Source organism: Anarhichas minor, unplaced genomic scaffold (assembly GCF_050575085.1).
Source record: "Anarhichas minor isolate MPS153535 unplaced genomic scaffold, ASM5057508v1 ptg000027l, whole genome shotgun sequence".
NCBI lineage: Eukaryota > Metazoa > Chordata > Actinopteri > Perciformes > Anarhichadidae > Anarhichas > Anarhichas minor.
In genome coordinates this window covers 22,541,429-22,563,181 of record NW_027466473.1, presented here as the reverse complement: position 1 = coordinate 22,563,181, position 21,753 = coordinate 22,541,429, and the positions used below count along the sequence as shown (strand labels likewise).

General features: G+C 40.0%; 2 protein-coding genes across 2 annotated transcripts in view; both read left to right on the top strand.

Annotated features, from left to right (window-relative positions):
- The window catches only part of LOC142960255 (F-BAR and double SH3 domains protein 2-like), a 28,710-nt gene extending 25,435 nt beyond the window's left edge, over positions 1 to 3,275 (top strand). Inside the window, exon 20 of the mRNA XM_076102012.1 lies at positions 669 to 3,275. Coding sequence (XP_075958127.1) covers positions 669 to 752 — 84 coding nt within the window. The 3' untranslated portion in view covers positions 753 to 3,275. The remainder of the gene's footprint in view (positions 1 to 668) is intronic.
- A 2,041-nt stretch (positions 3,276 to 5,316) lies between these two features.
- Positions 5,317 to 19,819, top strand: rsf1b.1 (remodeling and spacing factor 1b, tandem duplicate 1). The gene is made up of 16 exons (XM_076101870.1): positions 5,317 to 5,486; positions 7,002 to 7,093; positions 7,583 to 7,675; positions 8,309 to 8,514; positions 8,619 to 8,710; positions 9,245 to 12,027; positions 12,452 to 12,718; positions 12,910 to 13,014; positions 13,107 to 13,186; positions 13,511 to 13,565; positions 13,861 to 13,973; positions 14,414 to 14,481; positions 14,828 to 15,050; positions 15,157 to 15,362; positions 15,453 to 15,632; positions 16,446 to 19,819. The coding sequence occupies exons 1-16, from the start codon at positions 5,333 to 5,335 to the stop codon at positions 17,018 to 17,020; spliced, it is 5,292 nt and encodes a 1,763-aa protein (XP_075957985.1). The 5' UTR covers positions 5,317 to 5,332; the 3' UTR covers positions 17,021 to 19,819.
- The last annotated feature ends 1,934 nt before the right edge of the window (positions 19,820 to 21,753 follow it).

The window sequence follows — 21,753 nt, the reverse complement described above, 5'->3', positions numbered from 1 at the left end:
CTCTGCTGGTTAAATAAATAACACTTCATCCAACATAAACATTTAATTTGTTGTTTTTATCATCACTTTTTTATCTTCTTTACTGTCTCAGTGATTTATATTCTTGTATAAGTTCATTTTAAAGTTATATTCTAAACTTCGTGGCTGTGAACTGACTCTGCTGGTGCCACAGTGTGTTTATGCTGCTTCATTCACAATAAATAAATGCAAAAAATGTTTTCGTTATATATTATTTTTATGTGTAGTTTGTTTTATTGAAAGATGCTCAATTTACATAAGAATTACTTTATGTAAAATACATTAACATCTCCATTTTCTGATGTTTTTGGGTCATTTTTCATGTATTTTTTTAAATTTTTCCACAACTGTTAACATTTTTTCACATTTTATACTATTATATGTTTTGGATATTTTTTCAGGCATTTTTTAACATTTTTTTCAAATATTTACTTTATATGTTTCGGATATATTTTAAGATTTTTTTTTTATTATTTAACATATTTTAACCATTTTCAGACTTTTTTGTAGAAGAAAAGTTTATTTATATACATGATAATGATCAACATCAACTTAAATATATACTCAAGTAAAATACAGATAATAACATATTGCTGATATTTAGTTGCCTTTGTAATCGATTGATTGATTGATTGATTGATTGTCTTCAGGTCCGTGCTGCTCCTCCTCCTCCTAAGCAGCATCCTCGAGGGCAGGTGAAGAGGAGGGAGGAGGTGGAGATCACGCTGGTGTGACGTCGGTCGGTTGGTTGGTCGGTCGGTCGGCACCCTGGCGGCGGCGACGACGACGACGACAACATCGACGACTCATTTCAAACCAGCCGGGTCTTCCCGGCTCTGTTGCCTCTAAACAAACTCCCAAAGGAAACCCGAGGAAACATCGGCCCCCTGAAGACGCCCGGAGGCCTCACGAGGGTCAGTGTGCTGTGGAGGAATATTGTGCCTTTTCTCTTAACCGTTCTCCATATCGTCCGCCTCTTCTACCTGGTCGTGAATCATCTTACACACCCGACAACAAGATACAGTATCTGCTGTTAACATCTTCAGATCTCAGTCCTGGTGTTCACATCCTGTTTCTTTGCTCACAGTAACTGATTTAGTGATAACTGGCAGATAATACGAGGATTCTACAATACAGTGAAGAGATAACGTGTTGATAAAGATAATAGTAAAATACAAAAGCTTCACGTTTTAGCGTGATTGCGTTTGAACCCTCAAAGACTGGATGAAATAATATTGTCTGCAACTTGTTTTTCTTGCAGATATTTATACCTTTTGAAAAGAGCCAGGCTAGCTGTTTCCCCCTGTCGCCAGTCTTTGTGCTAAGCTAAGCTAACGGGTTGTAGCTTCATATTAACCGTACACTCATGAGAGTGATATCAATCTTCTCATCGATATTAAGAGTACTTATCAACCGCTATAGTTCCATCGATCGGACGCAGCGATCAAAACCTCGAAGTCGTGAGATACAAAGTCGGAATTATAAGAAAACGTATTTTACATTTCTCCTGTGAATGCAGCGCTCTACGAGTATCCTTATTGATGGATTAATAAGGATTTAAACATATCGCCCAGTTATTCCTCACTATATCACTTACTGTGTTGCTCCTCAGAGTTTTCACGATTGGATTTCTTCTATGCAACAACTCACAACTTCGTCATCGACGTCGCAGCATGTTGAGAACACGAAGCGTCGACACGAAACCAAAAGTCTGGTTGTCTCCACGCGCTCGATCAAAAACATAAAATAATACTCCAGCAGGGACGAGGCTGGTCCTCTCCTCCAGCACACGTAACTGTACTCGGTTACACAAACAAGGGAAAAGTGGCAATTTTATCTGAGTGATTGTTGTGTCAGTAGGGAGAATCTCCTAGAAAAGTATTCTGATCAAAATAATGGATCCTTTTATCTTTTTATTGATTCATTATAAAAACTGCTTCTTGTGTTTTCTTTGCACCGAATGCTCAGAAAACCCTAAAGGGAGAAACGTAGTGCGTACGTACGTACGTACGTAGTCTAACTGTTCTTTTCTCTCTCGTGTTGTAAAATAACGATCTAGAAATGTTGTTATGACACTAATGTTATACGATGGAAGACCATTTCTGACAAAATAAAAGAATCCTGTAAGTCATTGTAATGAGAAACTCACTCAGAATAATGAGAAACTTCCTCAAAATAATTAGTTAGTTTCTCAAGAATATTACTCAAAATGTCAAAGAAAATTGAAACTTTCTCAAAATATTGCGAATTTTCTCAAAACAATGAGATACTTTCTCAAAATAAAGACTTGGTGTCACGAAATACGTTTGTATTTAAAAATAAGTTTCTAATAACAAATCATTATTTCGAGAGTTTGTCATTATTTTGAGATGCAAAGTTCTGATAATAGAATCACAGGATCTTTTTTAATTGTTCCGTTTACCGACGGTAATGAGCTTCCATACAGGCCAGTGACGGTTGCTGGTGGTTTGTGGAGAAGGTTGCAGTTGGTGACAGTTTAAACTGATGTATGTGCAGTTTAGTTTAACCTGAGGTATGTGCAGTTTAAACTGAGGTATGTGCAGTTTAAGCCTTTATTTTGAAGGAGGAAAACATCCTGAGCTGCTGGCTGTCAAGTAAAAATGAATAAATCTATACTGTCCTAGTGAAGCACTTTTTGATGTGTTCTTATTCCTTGTCAGTATTGTGGATACTACGGTGTTTGTTCAGTATTTCCTGTTTGGCTTTTTGTTTACCAGCTATATTGGTATAAATACTTGTCTTGCGTTATTTAGCCTTAAATAGCCGTCGTAGTGTCTTTGATTGAGAACCTTTTTGATCGTATTGTTTTTGAAATACCGATAGTTTACAGAGAGCTTGGAGATGGATATCTGTACAAATAACACTCCTTGTTTTTAGAGTTAGAATTTAAATCGAACTGTTAAACCTTTTAGTAGAATTGGATGAGAGGAAAAGGAGATATCCGTCGGCCACGTTGCTGTGTTCTCGTTGATCTCCTTGAGATCTGAATGACATCAAACTTATTTTTGAAGTTTGCATTTACCCTGTTGTATTAAAAACAAACGTATAGTCGTCAGACTGTAGTCCCCCCCCCCCCCCCCCCCCCGCCACATGTTTAGTCTGAATCTGAAGTTCAGTGACAAACTGCCCACGTTTTACAAAGGAAGCTCTGCGTCATATTTACACACCAGTGGATGTTTAACTGTATTTATTGTGTACAAATAAATGTGAAATAAAGATAGCTTCAATGAAACAACGCTCTGCATTCATGTTTCTATTCTGTCTTTTGGTTTTTAATCAAGTAACTAATCAGATAATTTATTTTGATGTAAATCAACTTCCCAACACAAACACATTAATGTCTATTATTTAAATCATTTTGCCCTCAAAGTTTTTTAAATGCACTAGAAGCAGAATTCAGTTATTGTCCTTCCACCGTTCATGTGAATGAGAACGAAGTTGGAGGCGGACGGAGGGCTGGGGGGTGTGGCTAAAGAACAACTCTAGTGCGCATGCTCTATGGGCCCCATAATGCGGAAGATCCGGGTCATGTCATTTCGAGTATTTATCCTCGGAAGTCGAACGTTCTTTTGCATCGTGCGCCACTAATTTACAGACCATAATACATCATAATACAGAGCAGTGGTGGAATAAGTACTTCACTCAACTGTGTATTTAAGTACACCTTTGAGGTACTTATACCTGAGTATTTACATTTGATGCTACGGTATACTTCTACTCTACTACATCTCAGAAAACAATATTAGACTTTTTACTTCACTGCATTTATCTGACAGCTGAAGTTACTTTATAAATTAAGATTTCATTAATAATTATATACAATAATATATATAAAACTTTGACATTGTGTGTACTGTAATGGTATTATGTTGGTTCGCAGACAACACATATATGAAGAGTTTATAAAATAAGATGTTTAGTTAAAAACTACCCATCAGTTTAAACAAGTACTGAAACAATAAGTCGATCAATCAATATGTCGATGGACAGAAAATTAATTAGCAGCTATTTTGATAAAAACATTTTTTATTTAAATGCATTTCATTGTTCCAACTTCTTAAATGTGAGTATTTGCTGCTTTTTCTTTTAATATTATTAAACATGTTAAAGTATTTGTGACAAACGTTTTAGACTTTTTTTTACAAACCAATCAATCAATTAATGGAGATAATAAACAGCATACTTAGAAACACAATTCATCTTTACAATATCTAAAATAACAAACATGATGGTACATTTACTAAAAATATTTACTGAGATTGAAGAGATATATGATGTTACTGACAAATGTCTATTTACAAATAATATAGTTAACTAATCTCATCGAGGTCGACGTAAAGTGAAGCTACAATAGATTTAGTGAGGAGACAAACGAATAAACTGCATACATGGATAAATAATTAGACTTTAAAGCATCTTGAAGAAACTAAAGGTTGGGAATACTTCTGAAAGACACCTCGTAGAGTTAAGAATGAAATAACTGTGATTCAGAGTCGTCTTCATTCTGTTAGAATGTTTAAAAGTGACTGAACACTGACCTCTGCTGGTGGTGCGAGCAGAGCAAAAGGTACTTTTCCTCCACGTGGTTTAGAGATGTACAAAAATAAAAGTTTTCTGGTGAAATGTGACGAAACCCCTGAAGAATAATCCAGATTATATAATCCTGTCTGATCCATTGAAGTGTTATTTAAACTATAATCAAGTCACCGACTCAAACCTGTGAAACATGTGTCTTTTAAATAACATATAATAATATTAGTTCTGTTAAATAACTACAAAGAAAACAAGGTGGATACAAATTAAACAAACAGTAAATAATTAGAGAAACTGTGCAAATTTCAAATGAGTCATGAATGAGTTATAAATTATGAGCAAAGGTGCATTTTACAATATAACAAAAATACTATAAAAACTACAGAAAAGTACTTTGGTGTTACTGTGATACAGAGTTTAAGTTTACATGCAAGAAAGTTTAAGTATGTACTTTAACACACTGACAGTAGCAGATACATTTAAAAACGAGTACTTATTTTTGTTATATTTTGCACCCATGGCATCAAATATATTACATTCTGTATAGATTAGCATGTGCTAAAACAGGAGGAGCATTCTGTACAGTACGAATATAAAATAAAAAGTAAAAAAATATATAAATGTGTTGTGATTTACAGTTCTGTGACTTCAAAACAATAACAGAAAGATGAAGAAAACGTGTTTCGATCAACGCTTTATTTTGTTAACACCGGAAGTAGTGTATTCTATTCCGGCTGGCTTGACACTGGTGTGGAAAAAGATGGCTGCTTCGGCGGCAACGGCGAGTTCTTCCCCCGGGTTGTGTCCAAATTACGCAGTGATTTGCTCCTTCCTGGAGCGGTACGGAGTGCTGTTGGACTTGCCGGAGCTAACCTTCCCGCAGCTGGAGAGATACCTGCAGGACACATCCTCAGGTGAGGGCCCGCGAGACACCCAGCTGCTGAACGGCGGAGGAGGAGAGACTTGAACCGTTGATGATACCGTGCTAGCATGCTAGCAGCTACGTTAGCTCAGTTGTGTGTTATTGTGTGGTTTTCTAACCTTAAATGTAACTCAACCGCGTCTCAGAGCCGTTACTCGAAGCAGGAAACGCGCCTGTACGTAAATAAAACGGTTATTCAGGTGTGAACGCACCGAATTACTTGAGGTTTTCGCTCACTTTTGCAGCTTTTTGAAATGGGGCTTAATTGTTTCTCCTCCAGCCTTTTATCTGCCGTTTGTAACACAACACAAGACAAGATCTGTGTGTCGATAGTAGTTATGTTGAGGGGGTGAAAGATGGCGATCGTTCGTGCAACACGTCGTGGAGTTTGGTATTTAATTAGCGAGGATGTCATCATCTCTGGCGGGCACGCGATTGTGCACTTTATTAACAGTTAAAATATTTTGTGCCATGTAGTGGTTTTGCACAGCTTCCGTTAAGCCACCGGGTGATGGTGACGACTTCCGGTGGAAGCTTTCAAAATAAAGATAAGATAAGAAATTCACTAAATATATTTAAAAAAATGATGGAATAATATAAAATGTATATATATACACAAGTATATATATTTAAAATGGGAAATAATTGAAATAATCTGTCTTTGGAAAATATTCAGTCAAAATACCTTAAAGTGGATTTTTCAGCTCAACTTTATGAAGTTACAGTTGTGGTAGGCCTACTTACATTTAATGCATGACCAAATTACTTCTAGATGTGACAAAACTATATTAATACTACGCAGAAACAAAATTTGGTTGCAAGAATATGTAAACTTATGGAGATATTAATGTTTGAAAATGAAAGATTCTTCGTTTGGCTAAAAAATATATATATTTTCATTGATTACTGTCAAACATTACTAACTATTTACATGAAAACATGTTGCACATTATGCTTAACGTTTCTTGGATGTTCGGTACAAGTTTCACCCCAATCCAGTGAGAAATGAGTAACGAGTGAAGCTTACAAACTTCATAAAGTCAATACTAAAACAGTATTCTGAGTAGAGCTGTAACATAACATAACTTTCTGAACATCGGCTTCAGACTGAGTTTAGATATCTGGATTTATTATTCATTATGTCTTAATGCTCTTTTTCCAAAAGCTTTTAAGATCAGTTACTTGTGAAAAGTAGAAAAACTGTGAAGTTGAGTCCAAATGCATTTAGAATCAAATCATAGAACAACGTGAATATGAACAAAGTTAAGAGTGCTCATCAGGATGCTGGTGTTCAAGTTGTTAGTTTAATAATAAAAACAATATTTCAGGAGGTTTACGGTTGTGAAATCTGCGGTTATGTGTGTTGTAAATCAGCATTTTATTAACAATTAACAGCTGCTGATTACTGATTTCTGTCCCTGTTATTTCCTGTGTGTAACTGGAGCTACTTTGTATTTAAAATGTGTTTAAACTTAATAACCACAAAGTGTCTGTAATCTCTCCTCAGTTCCAAAGCTGCTCGTCGATCTTCACGTCAAGCTTTTGAGGAAGATCGGCAAGTCTGTGTCAGCCGACCGCTGGGAGAAGTATTTAGTGAAGGTAAGTGAATAACTTTGAGCTTTTATGTTCATTTTAACATGATACACGTGTATGAAAGTAAAGTAGAACAACAGTTTGGGGGGGAAGTCATATTTTTGGCGGATTGGTACAAAAATAAAAACACCAAACTGAAAGAAACCATAAACAAACATCTGATATATTTCCACTGTTTATAAAGAAAACGACTCTGTTCACACATCCAGTCGCTCATTTAGTCGTGTCTTTTGTTCACCGGATGAAGTTAAAGGGACAGTTTGTAGGATTTCGGGGATCTATTTGTGAGAAATGTAATATAATCATAACTGTTTTCATTCGTGTATAATCTCCTTAAACTAAGAGTCGTGGTGTTTCCTTTAGCTTAGAATGAGCCCTTCATATCTACGTAAATCAAAACAATTGGCTGAAACCGAGCAGACGAGCAGAAAACCAAAGAATGTTTTCAGATGTAATGTTTGTTCACGTCTGATTTAAATCTCTGTTTCTTTACAGATATGTCAAGAGTTCAACACAACGTGGGCGTGGGAACTCGAACAACACGGGTACATGGAGCTGTCGACGGAGTGCAAGACGGGGATCCTTAAAGTAAGAGCGCTGGTTTTTATTCTGCTTCTGCTTTTTTAGAATAATTTTCCTTTTTAACTGCAGATTTAAAGATGAGAGAAAGAAGCCGTGGTTTAGCTTCTGGAAGTAGGAAATGGACCAGAGCCACAGCAGCGCTGACGATGTTTTACATGCTCACTAATACTCCACTTATATGACAATATTCTGAATTTAATACTGGTGACTATAAACAGCATTTACCGATTACCACATGTGCTTCATGCCGATGTTATTCTGCTTTTAGAAGCGTTCTTTGGACACGTGTACAGCGTATTAGTTATGCGTCTAAATGAAGGTTTTTACTCGCCTGTTAGCCCGAAGCTCTGCCGCCTGAAGGTGTCGGAGTCTGTTGAAGAAAACCGTTTGGTTAAAAAACATTTTATGTCTGAAGAAATAAAGGGTTGTATCCAAGACTAGACGCTACGTTTCCCTTTTTAATTTTTAACTGGGCTGCTCCGTGTGCGACGATCTCTCCAGCAAAATAACTATGAATCCTCTGGTGGGATTAATTCCACCTTTTTTTTTCACTCACAGAACCCAAGAAAGTTAGATTTTAAACCACTAAAGATAATTATGAGTCTCAGTGACGGATGTTGTTGTATTTCTTTCTGCCAGTATTTGTGCGAGTGTCAGTTTGACGAAAATGTCAAGTTCAAAACCGCCATCAACGAGGAGGAGCCGGACAAGATGCGCTTGCAGCCGATCGGCCGGGACAAAGACGGTCAGATGTACTGGTTCCAGCTGGACCAGGACGACAACGTGAGAGTTTACCTGGAGGAGCAGGACGACCTGGACGGGTCCTCCTGGAAATGCATCGTCAAGTAAGCAACAAATACGCTGTCCATGAAGTGATCTTTAAGAGGTTTCTATAAAGGCGGAGTACTTTAAGAAGTGATGACATGTATCCTCTCTGTTCTTCCTGTAGAGATAGAAACGACTTGGCCGAGGTTCTGGCTCTGCTGAAGACACAAATCGACCCCGAGCTGTTAAAGAGAGATCAAGAAAACAAACCTGAGGGTGAGGAGAAGACTTTTACACTACACTTGTTTACAGATTTCTAGTTTTGTTAAAACAACTGCGACTGCTTTCTGAATACTGAAAAAGTAACTCTGAACTATGGCAGAAATATAAAAGTTCTCACATGAAACTGCTCACGACAAAGTCTGTGGATTACCTTCAGTAACCAGGTCATGACCTCTGGAAAGAGACGTTGATGTTGAGATTTTTAGATGTCTTGATTTTGGTGCTTTAAAGAACCAGAAGCCGAGTGAAATATAGTCCAATTATATTAGAGATAAAGCAAACATCTCTACGTCCGACGTCTCTAAAACTAGGCAACTTACACCAAAACAATCTAGATCGATGAATAGCTCTACGGGTAAGAACATTTTAGGGTGAACTGTCCCTTTATGAATGAAACAACTCTAACAAACCAACACACACTTCACCACTGTATACAACTATTTGAGACCAAACATTCAAACCATATCAAAGCATCCAGTCACTATTTTTAGAGCAGACGTGTGATTTTGTTTCATATGTACGTTACAGGTGAAGTTAAAAAGGCCGAGGACACATCGGATGAAGACAGCAAAGACTGCACCAAGGCCGTCGGTCCGGTCTCACCAAAGACGGAGAATAACGAGAAAGTAACGCAGAAAGACGACTTAAAATCTGAAACTTCCGACGACAAATTGTCTGTGAATGGCGTCATCGAAGGTAAAAGCGAAGCGGAGCTCAGTTCAGAAAAACCTGCGGAGGATCTCGATGTCGGTTCGAAAGCCCCAAGCATCAAAGAAGAGCCGATGGAGGTGTCGGACGCTAAAGAAGAGCTGATGGAGGTGTCTGACGCTAAAACAAGCTCGGTGACAACAAGCGAACCCGTCTCTGAGACGCCGGGTGTGTCGGTAAAAGCAGAAAAGGCCGACGAGGCCAAGAAGAGCAGCGCGGAGAAGATTCAACAAGCGCTGAACGACCAACAGGCCAAAATCCCTCTGAAAAAGAGAGGGATGAAGTTCAGTGAAGACTTTGAAAAGAATAGCGGCATCATAGTGCAAAACACGGCGGTTTCTCAGGTCAAAGAAGCTCCTAAAGCGGACCCGACTCCCGAACAGCCTAAGAAAGCGCAGATTTTAAATATTAATGGAGAAGTTCAGCCTGCGTCAGAGAACGTTCTCCAGAGTCATTCGCCAGAAAAAGACGTCGACAAAGAGCCGACGACTGAAGCGGCTGCTGGTAAATCTGTAGAAAAGAGAGAAAAGGACTCTGAAATCACAGAGGAGGAGGATGCGAAGGGTAAAAAGGATGACGCTCGCAGTGCAGAGAAGCTCTCAGTCGCATCGAACAAAGAAGACTCGGGCCAAAATAATCTAGATGTGCAGGTAGAACAGGAAAGCTCTGCACCGAAAGGAAGGAAAGCGTCTCCAAAAGAACCGTCGCCTTTACCTAAAGACGTAAACAATGCAGCGGAGAAGCCGTCCAATCATGAAGAGCAAGACAAAATAACAGAAACTTCAAAAGAGTCTTGTACAACAGACAAGGCATCAAATAAAACCGGAGAGTCAGAGAAAGTCAAATGCAAAGAAGTTGAGTCAAAAGATTCAGAGGAGTCGAGTAAGACTAAAGAAAATGTAACAGCGGCGAAGCAAACGGAAACGAGTGACGCTAAAGAACCGGCGGCACGTGAGACTAATGCAGAGAAATCTACGGCTAAAGAAAAGCCAGGAGTCATCAAAACAGACAAGGACACCGCAAAGAAATCTGCTGACTCACCGTCCGTCATTAAAAAGACAGAAATGCTAAAAGTCGGCGACGAGACGGTCCACAAGGTCCTTAAAAGGGCAGAGAAACCGGTTACCGGCGATAAATCAGAAGGAAAATCCAACGCTGAAGAGAGCGTTGGGTCTTCTGTTATTAAGAAGTTAGACGCATCGTGGAAACCTGCAGAGAAGCAACGCGACGTCAAAGAGGCGGAGAAGCAACACGACGTCAAAGAGGCGGAGAAGCAACGCGACGTCAAAGAGGCGGAAAAGCAACACGACGTCAAAGAGGCGGAGAAGCAACACGACGTCAAAGAGGCGGAGAAGCAACGCGACGTCAAAGAGGCGGAGAAGCAACGCGACGTCAAAGAGGCGGAGAAGCAACGCGACGTCAAAGAGGCGGAGAAGCAACGCGACGTCAAAGAGGCGGAGAAGCAACGCGACGTCAAAGAGGCGGAGAAGCAACGCGACGTCAAAGAGGCGGAGAAGCAACGCGGCGTCAAAGAGGCGGAGAAGCAACGCGGCGTCAAAGAGGCGGAGAAGCAACGCGGGGTCAAAGAGGCGGAGAAGAAGACGGAGAAAGCCGGTGCATCCTCAGAGACTATTGCTGGAGAGATGGGTAAAGAGAAGAGTAAAAAGCCTGAAGGTGTAAAGAAGACGGTCAACTGTGAAGCTGTTAAACACCATTTAAAGCCACAAGAAGACAAAGCTGAGGGTAACTCGGCTGCACGTAGGACAGAGGAAGCTTCTGTAAGGAAAGATAAACCATCCAGCGCTGTTGAGAGGACACCCGTCTCTAAAGAAAGTGATAAAAAGACAGACAGACCAGAAACCGAACAGGAAACAAAAAATACAGAAGCAGAGCGTCCGTCATCAGAGAGGAAGAAGGACACAGACAAGGAACAGAAGGACACAGACATGGAACAGAAGGACACAGACATGGAACAGAAGGACACAGACATGGAACAGAAGGACACAGACATTAACAAGAAAAAGGACACAGACATTGAAAATCAAAAGGATTCCACCACGGATAAACTTTCAAAAACGGATGAAACAGAAGAGAACAAACGTGCTCATAAAGAGAGCGAAACATCGACCAAATTGGAGAAATCCGGTTCCCAAAGTGTGAGCAAAGAACTCGACGGCAAATCCTCAACTGAAACGGAGAAAGACAAAGAACCGGCTGACGAGGACGGTAAAAGCAAAAGTGAAGAAGAGTCTGCAGCAAAGAAAGAGGTGAGGAACGGTGGAGGAACTCCGACTTCCTGTCGGAGAATCAAGCCCCGAGGCCACCGAAGGAAAGCTGCGCTTCAGAGAGACGAGAGACAAGACTCTGAGTCAGACGCCAACACGGGGAGATCTCTCCGGAGATCACCGAGGATCTCCAGACCGACGCCGAAGGCCGTGGAGATCCACGACAGGAAGGTGGAGAAGTCTCAAGCCGAGAAGAACGAAGACAAGGGTGAGAAGGAAGAAGAGGAGGAGGAGGAGGAGGAAGAAGAGGAGGTGAAAGCTGTTCAAAGGAAACCAAGAGAGAAAAAGGTTGATCAGGAGGGTCAGCCCAAACCTAAGGTAAGACTATCTACGTCTGTTATGAAAGTTTCATCAAATAGAAGGAATGCTCTGATGTTTGCATGCAATTCATTGCAGTAAAAGGATCAAAAAAGATGCTGAAATAACCACATAATGATTCCCACTGTAAACAAAAGTCTTGTTTTGTGAGGTTTGTCCACAAGACGTCGAGCAAAGAACATTTAAAATTCCTGTTTTCTGGATGGAGTTTGGCTCAATACCGGCTAAGATTCGGTGAAAATGTCCCCATGTTTGAATACAAATTCAGCCTTAACTTCCCAAAACATGCAGCCATGTTTAGCATTTTGAACTGAAGCCGATGGGCTCCTGGAAGGTGAAACAAAAAAGCATTTAAAAATGACAGAGACACCTTCTTCATTTCCTGAGCTGTCCTTCTAAAGTCACCACGCTGTGCTTCTTTAAGGGGAGAAAGAGACGGAGGGTTCGGTGGTCCAACACGCGAACGCGCCGTAAAAAGAAAGGCTCCGAGGACGACAACAGCTCCGAGGAGTCCAGCGAGGAGGAGAGCGAGGACGACAGCGACGAAGACTTCAAGGTGGAGCGAAGCAGGAAGCGGCGTAACCGTAACCGAGAAAGACGAAGCTCGGACTCCTCGACGTCCTCGGACGACGACCTACCTCCCAACGACGACCCGTGCAAACACTGTGGTCTTCCAAATCACCCTGAGCTGGTGGGTTGTCATTCATGTACCAACCTGTGTTTACATTAATTTATCAAGTAACCAGATTAATAAGTGATTCACAGGCAGAAAGGAAAGAGGGAGATAGAAGAGACAGAAGACTTATAGAACTAGGACAAAAATATCAGCATGCATGAAGATGTAGTTTGGTGGTTTTATTGATTGATTGATTGATTTTCCAGATCTTGCTGTGTGACTCGTGTGACAGCGGCTACCACACCGCCTGCCTGAGGCCTCCGCTCATGATCATCCCCGACGGAGAGTGGTTCTGTTCACCCTGTCAACACGTACGCACCAGTCAGAGCACCACATATTAAAGAGATTATACAGAAAGACAGAAACATGTTGTAATGTTTCCCCTCGTTAATCCTCTCTGCAGAAGCTGCTCTGCGACAAACTAGAAGAGCAGCTCACAAACCTCGACGCTGCTTTGAAAAAGAAGGAACGGGCCGAGAGGAGGTGAGACATTTATTTATTTACCTTACTCATTCTGTTCTATTCACTGGTGTCTGTGTTTATAATTATTAGGTTTTAATATTTATTTTTATTCTGTTGTAATCTTTGATCAAACTCTGGCACAAGACTTTTGTTCAGGATTAATAAAGTTCTATCTTATCTTTTATTATGAAATTTCAGCTCCTTCACCGTAAAAGCTTTTCAGTGCTGCCAACATTTGAACACCAACACACATGCTACATTTAGTGACATGTATTGTTTTGTTTATTTTCCATATTGCACCTAATTGACATTGAAACCTGTCTTAATGTTTATTATCTCCTCCAGGAAAGAGCGTCTCATCTACGTTGGAATCAGCCTTGAAAACATCATCACGCCCTCAGTAAGTGCATCATGTCTGTGTCCTTTTTCTGTGTCCTTGTCTGTGTCCTTTTTCTGTATCCTTTTTCTGTGTCCTTTTTCTGTATCCTTGTCTGTGTCCCTTTTCTGTATCCTTGTCTGTGTCCTTTTTCTGTATCCTTGTCTGTGTCCTTTTTCTGTATCCTTGTCTGTGTCCTTTTTCTGTATCCTTGTCTGTGTCCTTTTTCTGTATCCTTGTTTGCACATTTGCCGAACAAATCCACGTATTCACCCGCTGGTGTTTGTGACGGTAGACGACTAACGCTCGCTCTTTTCAGGGCGAGGTGGAGGAAGAAAAGCCGGAGATCATCATCAAAGAGAAGAAGGAAACAAAGAGAAGTAAGAGCTGGGGTCGAAGGTCAACGAGGACGAAGAAATCCATCAGCTACAGGTCGGTGTACTAATATTTTATAAAAGTAAATTATTCTTTTGGGGTGTTTTATATGATAATTTTTGTATTTTGTTTTTTACAATTAATGGTTCTTGTTTAGATGATTTCTCAACTACTACAAAAAAAGGTTTATTTTATAATATAAGATGAAGAAATTTACGTTTATATAAATATATGGTATGTAGTAAAAATATATTCAAGAGTATACTGTCCAAATATATATATATATATATGTACAGTAATAATACAATACTAAGAATACTGTATATTACCTGATACAGCATATATGATGAAAATACAAATAAATCATATAGTAGTAATGAATGTTTGATATGTTTAGTTAGACCTTTAATGCATCTTGTTTGATGCTTTTAGAAGTTTTATATCTTCTCCCACACATTAAAATGTATGTATTGTCTTTGTTGATGTTCATTTCACAGATTTGATGACTTCGACGAGGCGATCGAGGAGGCGATTGAGGAAGACATCCAAGAAGCAGAAGGCGGAGGTACGAGGACACGAGTTATCGGTCTTTAGCGGAAGTACTACGCTGAGTGGTTACAGCAACATGCCAATTAACCGCGTCTTACCAGCTTCAGTTCAGGCCTTGGGACCTGTGTTGCATCTTATCCACTGTCGTTTGTCAAAATAAAGATAAAAATGAGAGTTAGATGGAAAGATTGATGTCAAAATCAGCATACCAGCTTCTCTTGAAGCGCACAAATTCATACAAAAATGTAAAAACGACAAAAAAAATCGTCACATAATCTCGAGTAAAAATGTTAAAACAAATGTTGAACTGTCTCTTTTTTAAGATCCTGAGAAAATGATGCAGGTTTTTCTTGTTCTCACAGGAGCTGGTCGGGGTAAAGACATGGCCAACATCACGGGGCACAGAGGAAAGGACATGTCCACCATCCTTCAGGAAGCAGAGGAGGGCAAAGAGAACGGCCGGCCGCCTCTGCCTCCGCCTCCAGCCGGCCAGCGCAGGAAAAAACGCCGGCGACTGAACGACCTGGACAGCGACAGCACGGTGGACGAGGAGGAAAGTGAGGAAGAGTTTCGCATCAGTGAAAGGTGAGTTAAATAAAAAAATAAAGAGTTTGGTTTGCTCTTAGCTGAATACTGAACTCTGTCACGTCAAATATTTACATTTAAAGCGTTTGTTCGTGTCTCGATGCAGCTCGGAAGAAGAGTTTGTCTTGTCCGAAAACGACACAGAGGGCGACTCGGAGAACAGCAACAGTGACTTGGACAGAAAGCGGAAAAATTCTTCGCGGCGCAGGAAGACGCTGAAACGGAGGCGGAGCTCCAGAAAGCGGCGAAGACCGAGAGGGTACTCGGACGATGAAGAGGAGGAAACGGACGAGGAGGATGAAGATGAAATAGGTATATTTTTTAAATGTTTTTACGTTTTTTAATGTTTTTTTATGGTCTGTTATTATTATCATTATTATTATTATTATTTTGTGTGTCCAGTGACCGAAGGCTCCAGCGAATACAGCGACAGCGATCTGGACATGAGTCGACGGCGGTCTCGGCGGAGTCAGAAGAAGCGGGTGAACTACCACGAGACGTCCGAGTCCGAAGGCTCTCAGGCAGAAACCAACCAGTCCAAGATGAAGCCCAGAGGGCGCCAGGACAGCTCCGACAGCGAGGGTCAGTCACAAACACACAGTAGATTTAGTAATAAAGCATTTATCTAATATGTCAGATAATTATATTACAAAATGACCAACTAAAAGTCCAAACTAGCTGCTGGCTTAAAAGGTGTGTTCAGCACCACGGACAGTGACATTAAGATACTCTTGATAAGAAACCTCACTATATGTGTTAGATATACATACCAAGCCTTAAATTAAGCTATTCTCAGAAATCTGATCATTTGTCATGTGTAGCTATTGTAAAATACCACGTTTTAAATGATTTATTTATTTTACCTGTACTCGGTACGTATCAAATATCTGGATGTGGATGTTTTTAAAGAAGTGTTTGTTTGTGTTTCGGGGATATACAGTAACAAGTTATTGCCGTTGTGACATGCAACACAGTAAATAAATATATCGTATAAAGGGAAATGTATTTAAATACCAAAATGCTAAACATCATAAAGATAAAAGGGAAGCTAAAAATAATAAAACAATAAAGGTTAAGAGTAAAAAATGTGCCAAATACTACCACAGATAATCACAAAGAAAACCCCGTGAATCTTTTTAAAGTGCCAGTGAAACCAAAGTTAGAGCGTCTTCAGCTTCTGTACTGAGACGTATTTATTAGGGAAACAGAATATTTGAGCGTTGTACAGTTACAAGACAGATTTAAATGAACCACTAAAAAGTGGGCGGTCTTAATGTGTAGCTCAATACGTAGCTACAGAGGACCGTTGACTCCACACACACACCGCTGTCGCACATTGATCTCCCGGTGATCGTGGCAGAACTTCAGGCTGAAATTGTTTTCTTTTCTCCACAGCGAGTTCCTCCAAAGGCTCCGAGGAGGAGTCGAGGGACCGGAGGCTGAAGAGGAGAGCCGACTCCTCGGAGGACGACTCTCGGCAGCGGCGCCGACGACTCGCCCTCAAACGAAGGAGAGCCTCCGAGGACGACGACTCAGACGACGACTCGGACGAATCGTCGGAGGAGGACCGTCCGATCCGTAAACGTGTGAACCGCATCGACTCTGATGACAGCGAGGAAGAGGAGGAGAAGGAAAAGGAGGAGGAGGAGGATAAGGAGGAAAAGGAGGAGGAAACGAAGGAGAAGAAAGCAAACGAGGAGTCAAAGGGAACAAACGAAGTGGACTGCAATCCAGCGGAGCTGCCGCCCACCAACGGACAGAGCCCGATAAAGAGCCTCGTCAGCCGGCCTGCCGCCGTCGTCGCCGCCACACATCTGGAGCAACCCAAAAACATCAGCACCACACTAGCTGTTGCCATCGCGCCCAACGGTCAGGTCGGCCAGGAGGTGGCACCGCAGGAGGAAGACGAAGATGACCTGTTAGGAGTCACAGACCTCGTGGATTACGTCTGCAATAACGAAGACTTGTAAAAAAAAAAAATAATAATAATAATGGTGTACTGTTTCCTTTTTTTGTGGTATTGTATTTTTATATTGCTTAACTTTATTATTCCCCCCTCCCCCCCACCAACACCTCCTTATCGTCCTTTTTACGTGTGTCATCTGGACCTCGGGTCTCAGCAAAGACCTGGACCACCAGTCTGTCCCTGTGGGATTGTTCTACAACGAAGGCACCAAACAATCAACGCTCTTTTGTTTAAGAATCCGTTCATCCTCCTCATCATCGTCATCCAGCTCCACTGCCAAACCACCTCCCTCCTCTCGCATAATCACGTTTTTTATTTTTGGAAAATGGAATAGTTTAAAGTGTAGGAAGTGGTTAAAGAAGCCTATTTGAATGCTTAACGATGCTTTAAAGATATTTTAAAAATAAGTCACTCCATAAATGATTTAAAGTTCGGGGCATCTATTTGAAGAACAACCTTGGTGGTACGTTTTACCCCTTAAAAGAATAGTTTTACATTTTGGGAAAAGTGATAATTTATTTGACTCCAGGCAGCAGCCAGTTAGCTTAGCTTAGCTACAAGGGGGCTTCTTTCTACTGGTCAAACAGGACCAGAGAACCAGGTTGTTTGCGTCTAGCTATCGTGACTATGCTATGCTAACAGTAGCTAGCTATGTCCAACATGTATAAAAACAGGAATGTGCTGTATTTTAAGCAACTTTTATTTTGTCACTCATTTTTACTCAGCAGATGAGATATAACGTGTTAATCAAAGAGCTTTCGAGGTGACAGTCGGTGCGTTTTGTTACCTTTTGAGCAAACAGAGGCTAGCTGTCCTGTCCCCCCCCCCCCCCGTTTCCAGTCTTTGTGCTAAGCTAAGCTACCCCGACTGCAAGCCAGAGCCTAATATTTAACGCTCGGATAAGTTTTAATACATGAAAGCGGTATCTAACTCAAAATGTCCAACTATTGCATCAAGCTATTCTGTTATTCTGTGACTTTAAACATCATGTGTGAAAGCTTCAGATGAGACTTTGTTCTTGTCGAATAACTTTCTAGACTAAAAACTAGTCGACCAGCCTTCTTTTGTCAGCCCCCCCCCCCCCCATGTTTCGTTGACTGATAGAGTAGCTTTTGTATATTGTATACATATATAATTATTTTAACTATGTGCGCTGCCATCAGTATCAGTGGTGAACCCTCTGTTGAGTTTGTTTGGGTTAACAAACGCTCCTAATCTTGAGCTCTAGTCTAGTTTCCAGTTATTACGTTTATGTTAACTTTTGTGATTTTTATTTTTTAATATTGTATTTTTTTTGTTTTTGTATATCTCAAATGTAAAGTGTCTTATTTTTTATTTGTACTTTCCTTCATAGAAAGGTTCAAAAACCTGCAAAACCGCTTTTATTAACTAAGTTAACACTAAGCTCCAAAAACACCCCAAAACACCCTCTTTTCTCTTTGTTTTCTCTTTGTTTTCTCTTTGTTTTCTTATTCTCCCCCCCCCCCCCCCCCCCCCCCCCCCCCGGATCTTCCCGTGTTTCTATTCACGTTCTCTATTTTCATAATCTTGAGTTAACTTTGGGTCCGGTTGCAGTAAACCGACGACTTTTTAAGACCTCAAACCAAATCAAGATTGTATAAAATAACCAACTTAGTGATATAACTTGTTGTTTTTAAAGCGATAGTGCGGATGCAGTTTTTTGAATGAGGGAAAAATGGACAGAAAACAAACAAACCAATGACTTCACTGACCTCTGCTGGAACCAGTCTGTGTGTATATCTGTAGTTTTTTGGCTGTAATATATTTAGAGGCATTTTTTTAATCATGGGGAAAAAATATATATTGGGCAATTCTTTTAGGATTGCATGAGTTTTTAATAGTTTTCTTTTGTAGGGGAAGTAATATTGGCACAACTGTTGTTTTTTTGTAACAAAAACCAGAAAACTTCGGCATGTTTTTAAGGATCTCCTGATTGCGTTAGAGCTGATGGACTTGAGACGTAGGCGCCGCAGAATCTCATCGTTTTGCAGTGAAACTGCATCGGTAAGCATGCACTGACCTACTAAAGGCATGTTACAGAAGCTCGGGGGGGCGAAGAGAGAGAGGATTATCTGAGGAAATAATCTAGGACAGCTGAATCTGATTCAAGCGAGGAAATCAAGCCTGTTTGTAAAATATTTTGTAAATTAGTCTCAGCATGGTCTTCACGGAGGAAATAAACCACTATTTATCATACCGTTATAAAAACCCGGCGACGGCCAAGACTTCCACGTCAGAAAAACCTATATGTGCTGCTTTGCAGTGCACACAACTTTGGCTTCTACACACACACACACACACACACACATATTTAGCTTTTAGATTAGCTGGACAGGATATAGAAGAAAAACCCAATTCTACAAATGTAATATTAGAGGTATGTGTTCTGGTGGGTTGAGTCGAGAGTAAAGGAACGTGGGTGTCCGTGTGCTGTATGTAACCCTGTTTTAAATTCTCCACAGACGAGGAGAAAACGTATTCTGTATCTCACGGTTATGAAATAACCTGTAGCGAGACCTGCGTAGAAGAGAGGAGCGAGATAAATAAAAGGCTGCGATAATTAAAGGAGGAAGTCGGTGCCAATGACTGAAGTGTTAAGTTTCCTATTTACCTCATGGCGAATCTGGGAGGAAAGACACGCTGTCCACCGTGTATAGATGCTAGTAGACTGGTTGTTGGTGTCTTGTCTGCTCCTTACATTTTTTGTTAACTTTACTGTTATTTCATATGAATCTGATCTTGTACATTTGTCATAATAAAATGGGTTTCAAGCCTCACGTCATCCTGTTTTAGTGACTTTTAATGTGGAAATTATACTAAAAAGATGCTTTTTTTCATCCTCAAATACCATTAATACTTTCAATTAATCAGTGCGATGAATATTTTATTTTACAGATATTACATTTTTTATGTGTTGGCAATGTATTCTTCGTCAATATATTTATTATTGTCCAAATTCAAACGGGCTGGTGGAGTTGACCTAGCTAAATGCTAATGGCGGCATGCTAACATGACACAATGACAAGACTATATATCACAATTTTAATATATTTATGTGTGCTTGGAATGAGACTGATATAATACTCTGTCCCCAAATAAAAAAATAAAGTTTAAGAAGTATATTTACCATTAAGCTTACGTTAGCAAATGTTAGCATCCTCACAATGATGTTATTACTTAAAGTATTCGCCACGAACTGACTTAACAGTAGACATTTAGTTTATTTTCACCATCTTAGTTTAGCATGCTAACATTTGCTAACGTCAGCATGCTAACATGTTCACAATGACATTGTTATTTATTACTGTCTTAATATAATATGTATTAATGTATCCTAGTACTGATAATGATACAAGTGAAAAAGAATGTAAAAAAATGTTAGCGTGCTAACGTTTGATATAAATTATGGAATTTCTGCTTTTAATTAGCATTAGTGCTAATGTCAGTGTGCTAACATGCTCACAATGCTTATCTAATTAATTACTATGTTAATACAGGAATTTGGTTGAATGGTTTATTGTTCTAGATTTTTTAATAGTGTTTGACAGTGAACAGAAGAAAGCTACAACTATGATATCTTTATAGCAACTTCTGAGTACTTCCAAGTTGTTTGTTTGTTTGTTTTTAACCACAGACAGTGAAGGCAGCAATAATCCTGGGGACAAACCAGCAGCAGATTAGAGAAAGAGTCGGTTTCAGCTGAAGAATGTCCAATCCAAACATCCCCTCTGGCTGCCTGTCAGTGGTGGAATGTAACTACATTTACTCTCAAGTACTGTACGTCAGAGCACATTCAAGGTACTTGTACTGAACTAAAGTGTTTCCACTTTACACAACTTTATGTCCAGTGAAAGCCACGTATCTCCAGATATGTTGATGCTGAATTTTTGTGATAAACTGAAGGATGAAGAGTTCCCTTATCCTACTTATTAAAATAAATAAAGTCTTTAAAGACTCTTGTCACAAAGTTGTTCTTTTTAGAGATACGTGGTTCTCACAGGACAGCGACGCTACAAACATATGATGATCTTATAGAATATGATGCATTGATGAAGATTAAACTAGTTTAAAAACATGCAACATGCACAATAATGCAGCAGTAATATTAATCCAGAAGCATAAATAATAGTAAAACACTACTGCACAATAAGTACTTTTACTTTTCATTCTTTTGAGTACATTTAGCTGATAATACTTTCACTTAAATAAGGTTTCGAGTGCATGACTTGTACTTGTGGTGGAGTATTGTCACAGTGTGTTATTAGTACTTTTACTTTGGTAAAAGGATCTGAATACTTCCTGTCAGTAGAGGTGCTGATGCAGCAGCTCCCTTTGAAGTTTTCCTGTGGAGTCCGGCTCATGTTTTGTCTTCGAGGTGTTAAATGTTAACTGTGCTGCAGCGTTGAACAGATTTAGCTGAGTCAGAAGGAGAGGAGGAGAGGAGGGGAGGAGGGGAGGGCACAAAGGTCAGGTTGTGTAACAGATACCACGAAGGCCAAAGTACCAGGCGAACGCTCTGGAGGTGGTTTATGGGCTTTTTCTTTTTTGGGATTATCCAAATCTCTCTCGAGGACCACGAAGGAGACTTCTTTAATTCATGTTCTCTGGTTTTATTAAATAATAGATGATTGTTTGTGTTTCAATCAAAGCAAAATAATCGGCTATTTACAATAATACTCAGCGACATTTTAAATGACAGTGAACTGATAACAAATA

Bases quoted from the DNA above. Each gene is read 5' to 3' on its own strand.
- rsf1b.1 (XM_076101870.1), top strand. From the start codon at position 5,333: ATGGCTGCTTCGGCGGCAACGGCGAGTTCTTCCCCCGGGTTGTGTCCA. The intron at 14,482-14,827 runs GTACGAGGACAC...TTGTTCTCACAG, and splicing joins CCAAGAAGCAGAAGGCGGAG to GAGCTGGTCGGGGTAAAGAC. The intron at 15,363-15,452 runs GTATATTTTTTA...TTGTGTGTCCAG, and splicing joins GGAGGATGAAGATGAAATAG to TGACCGAAGGCTCCAGCGAA.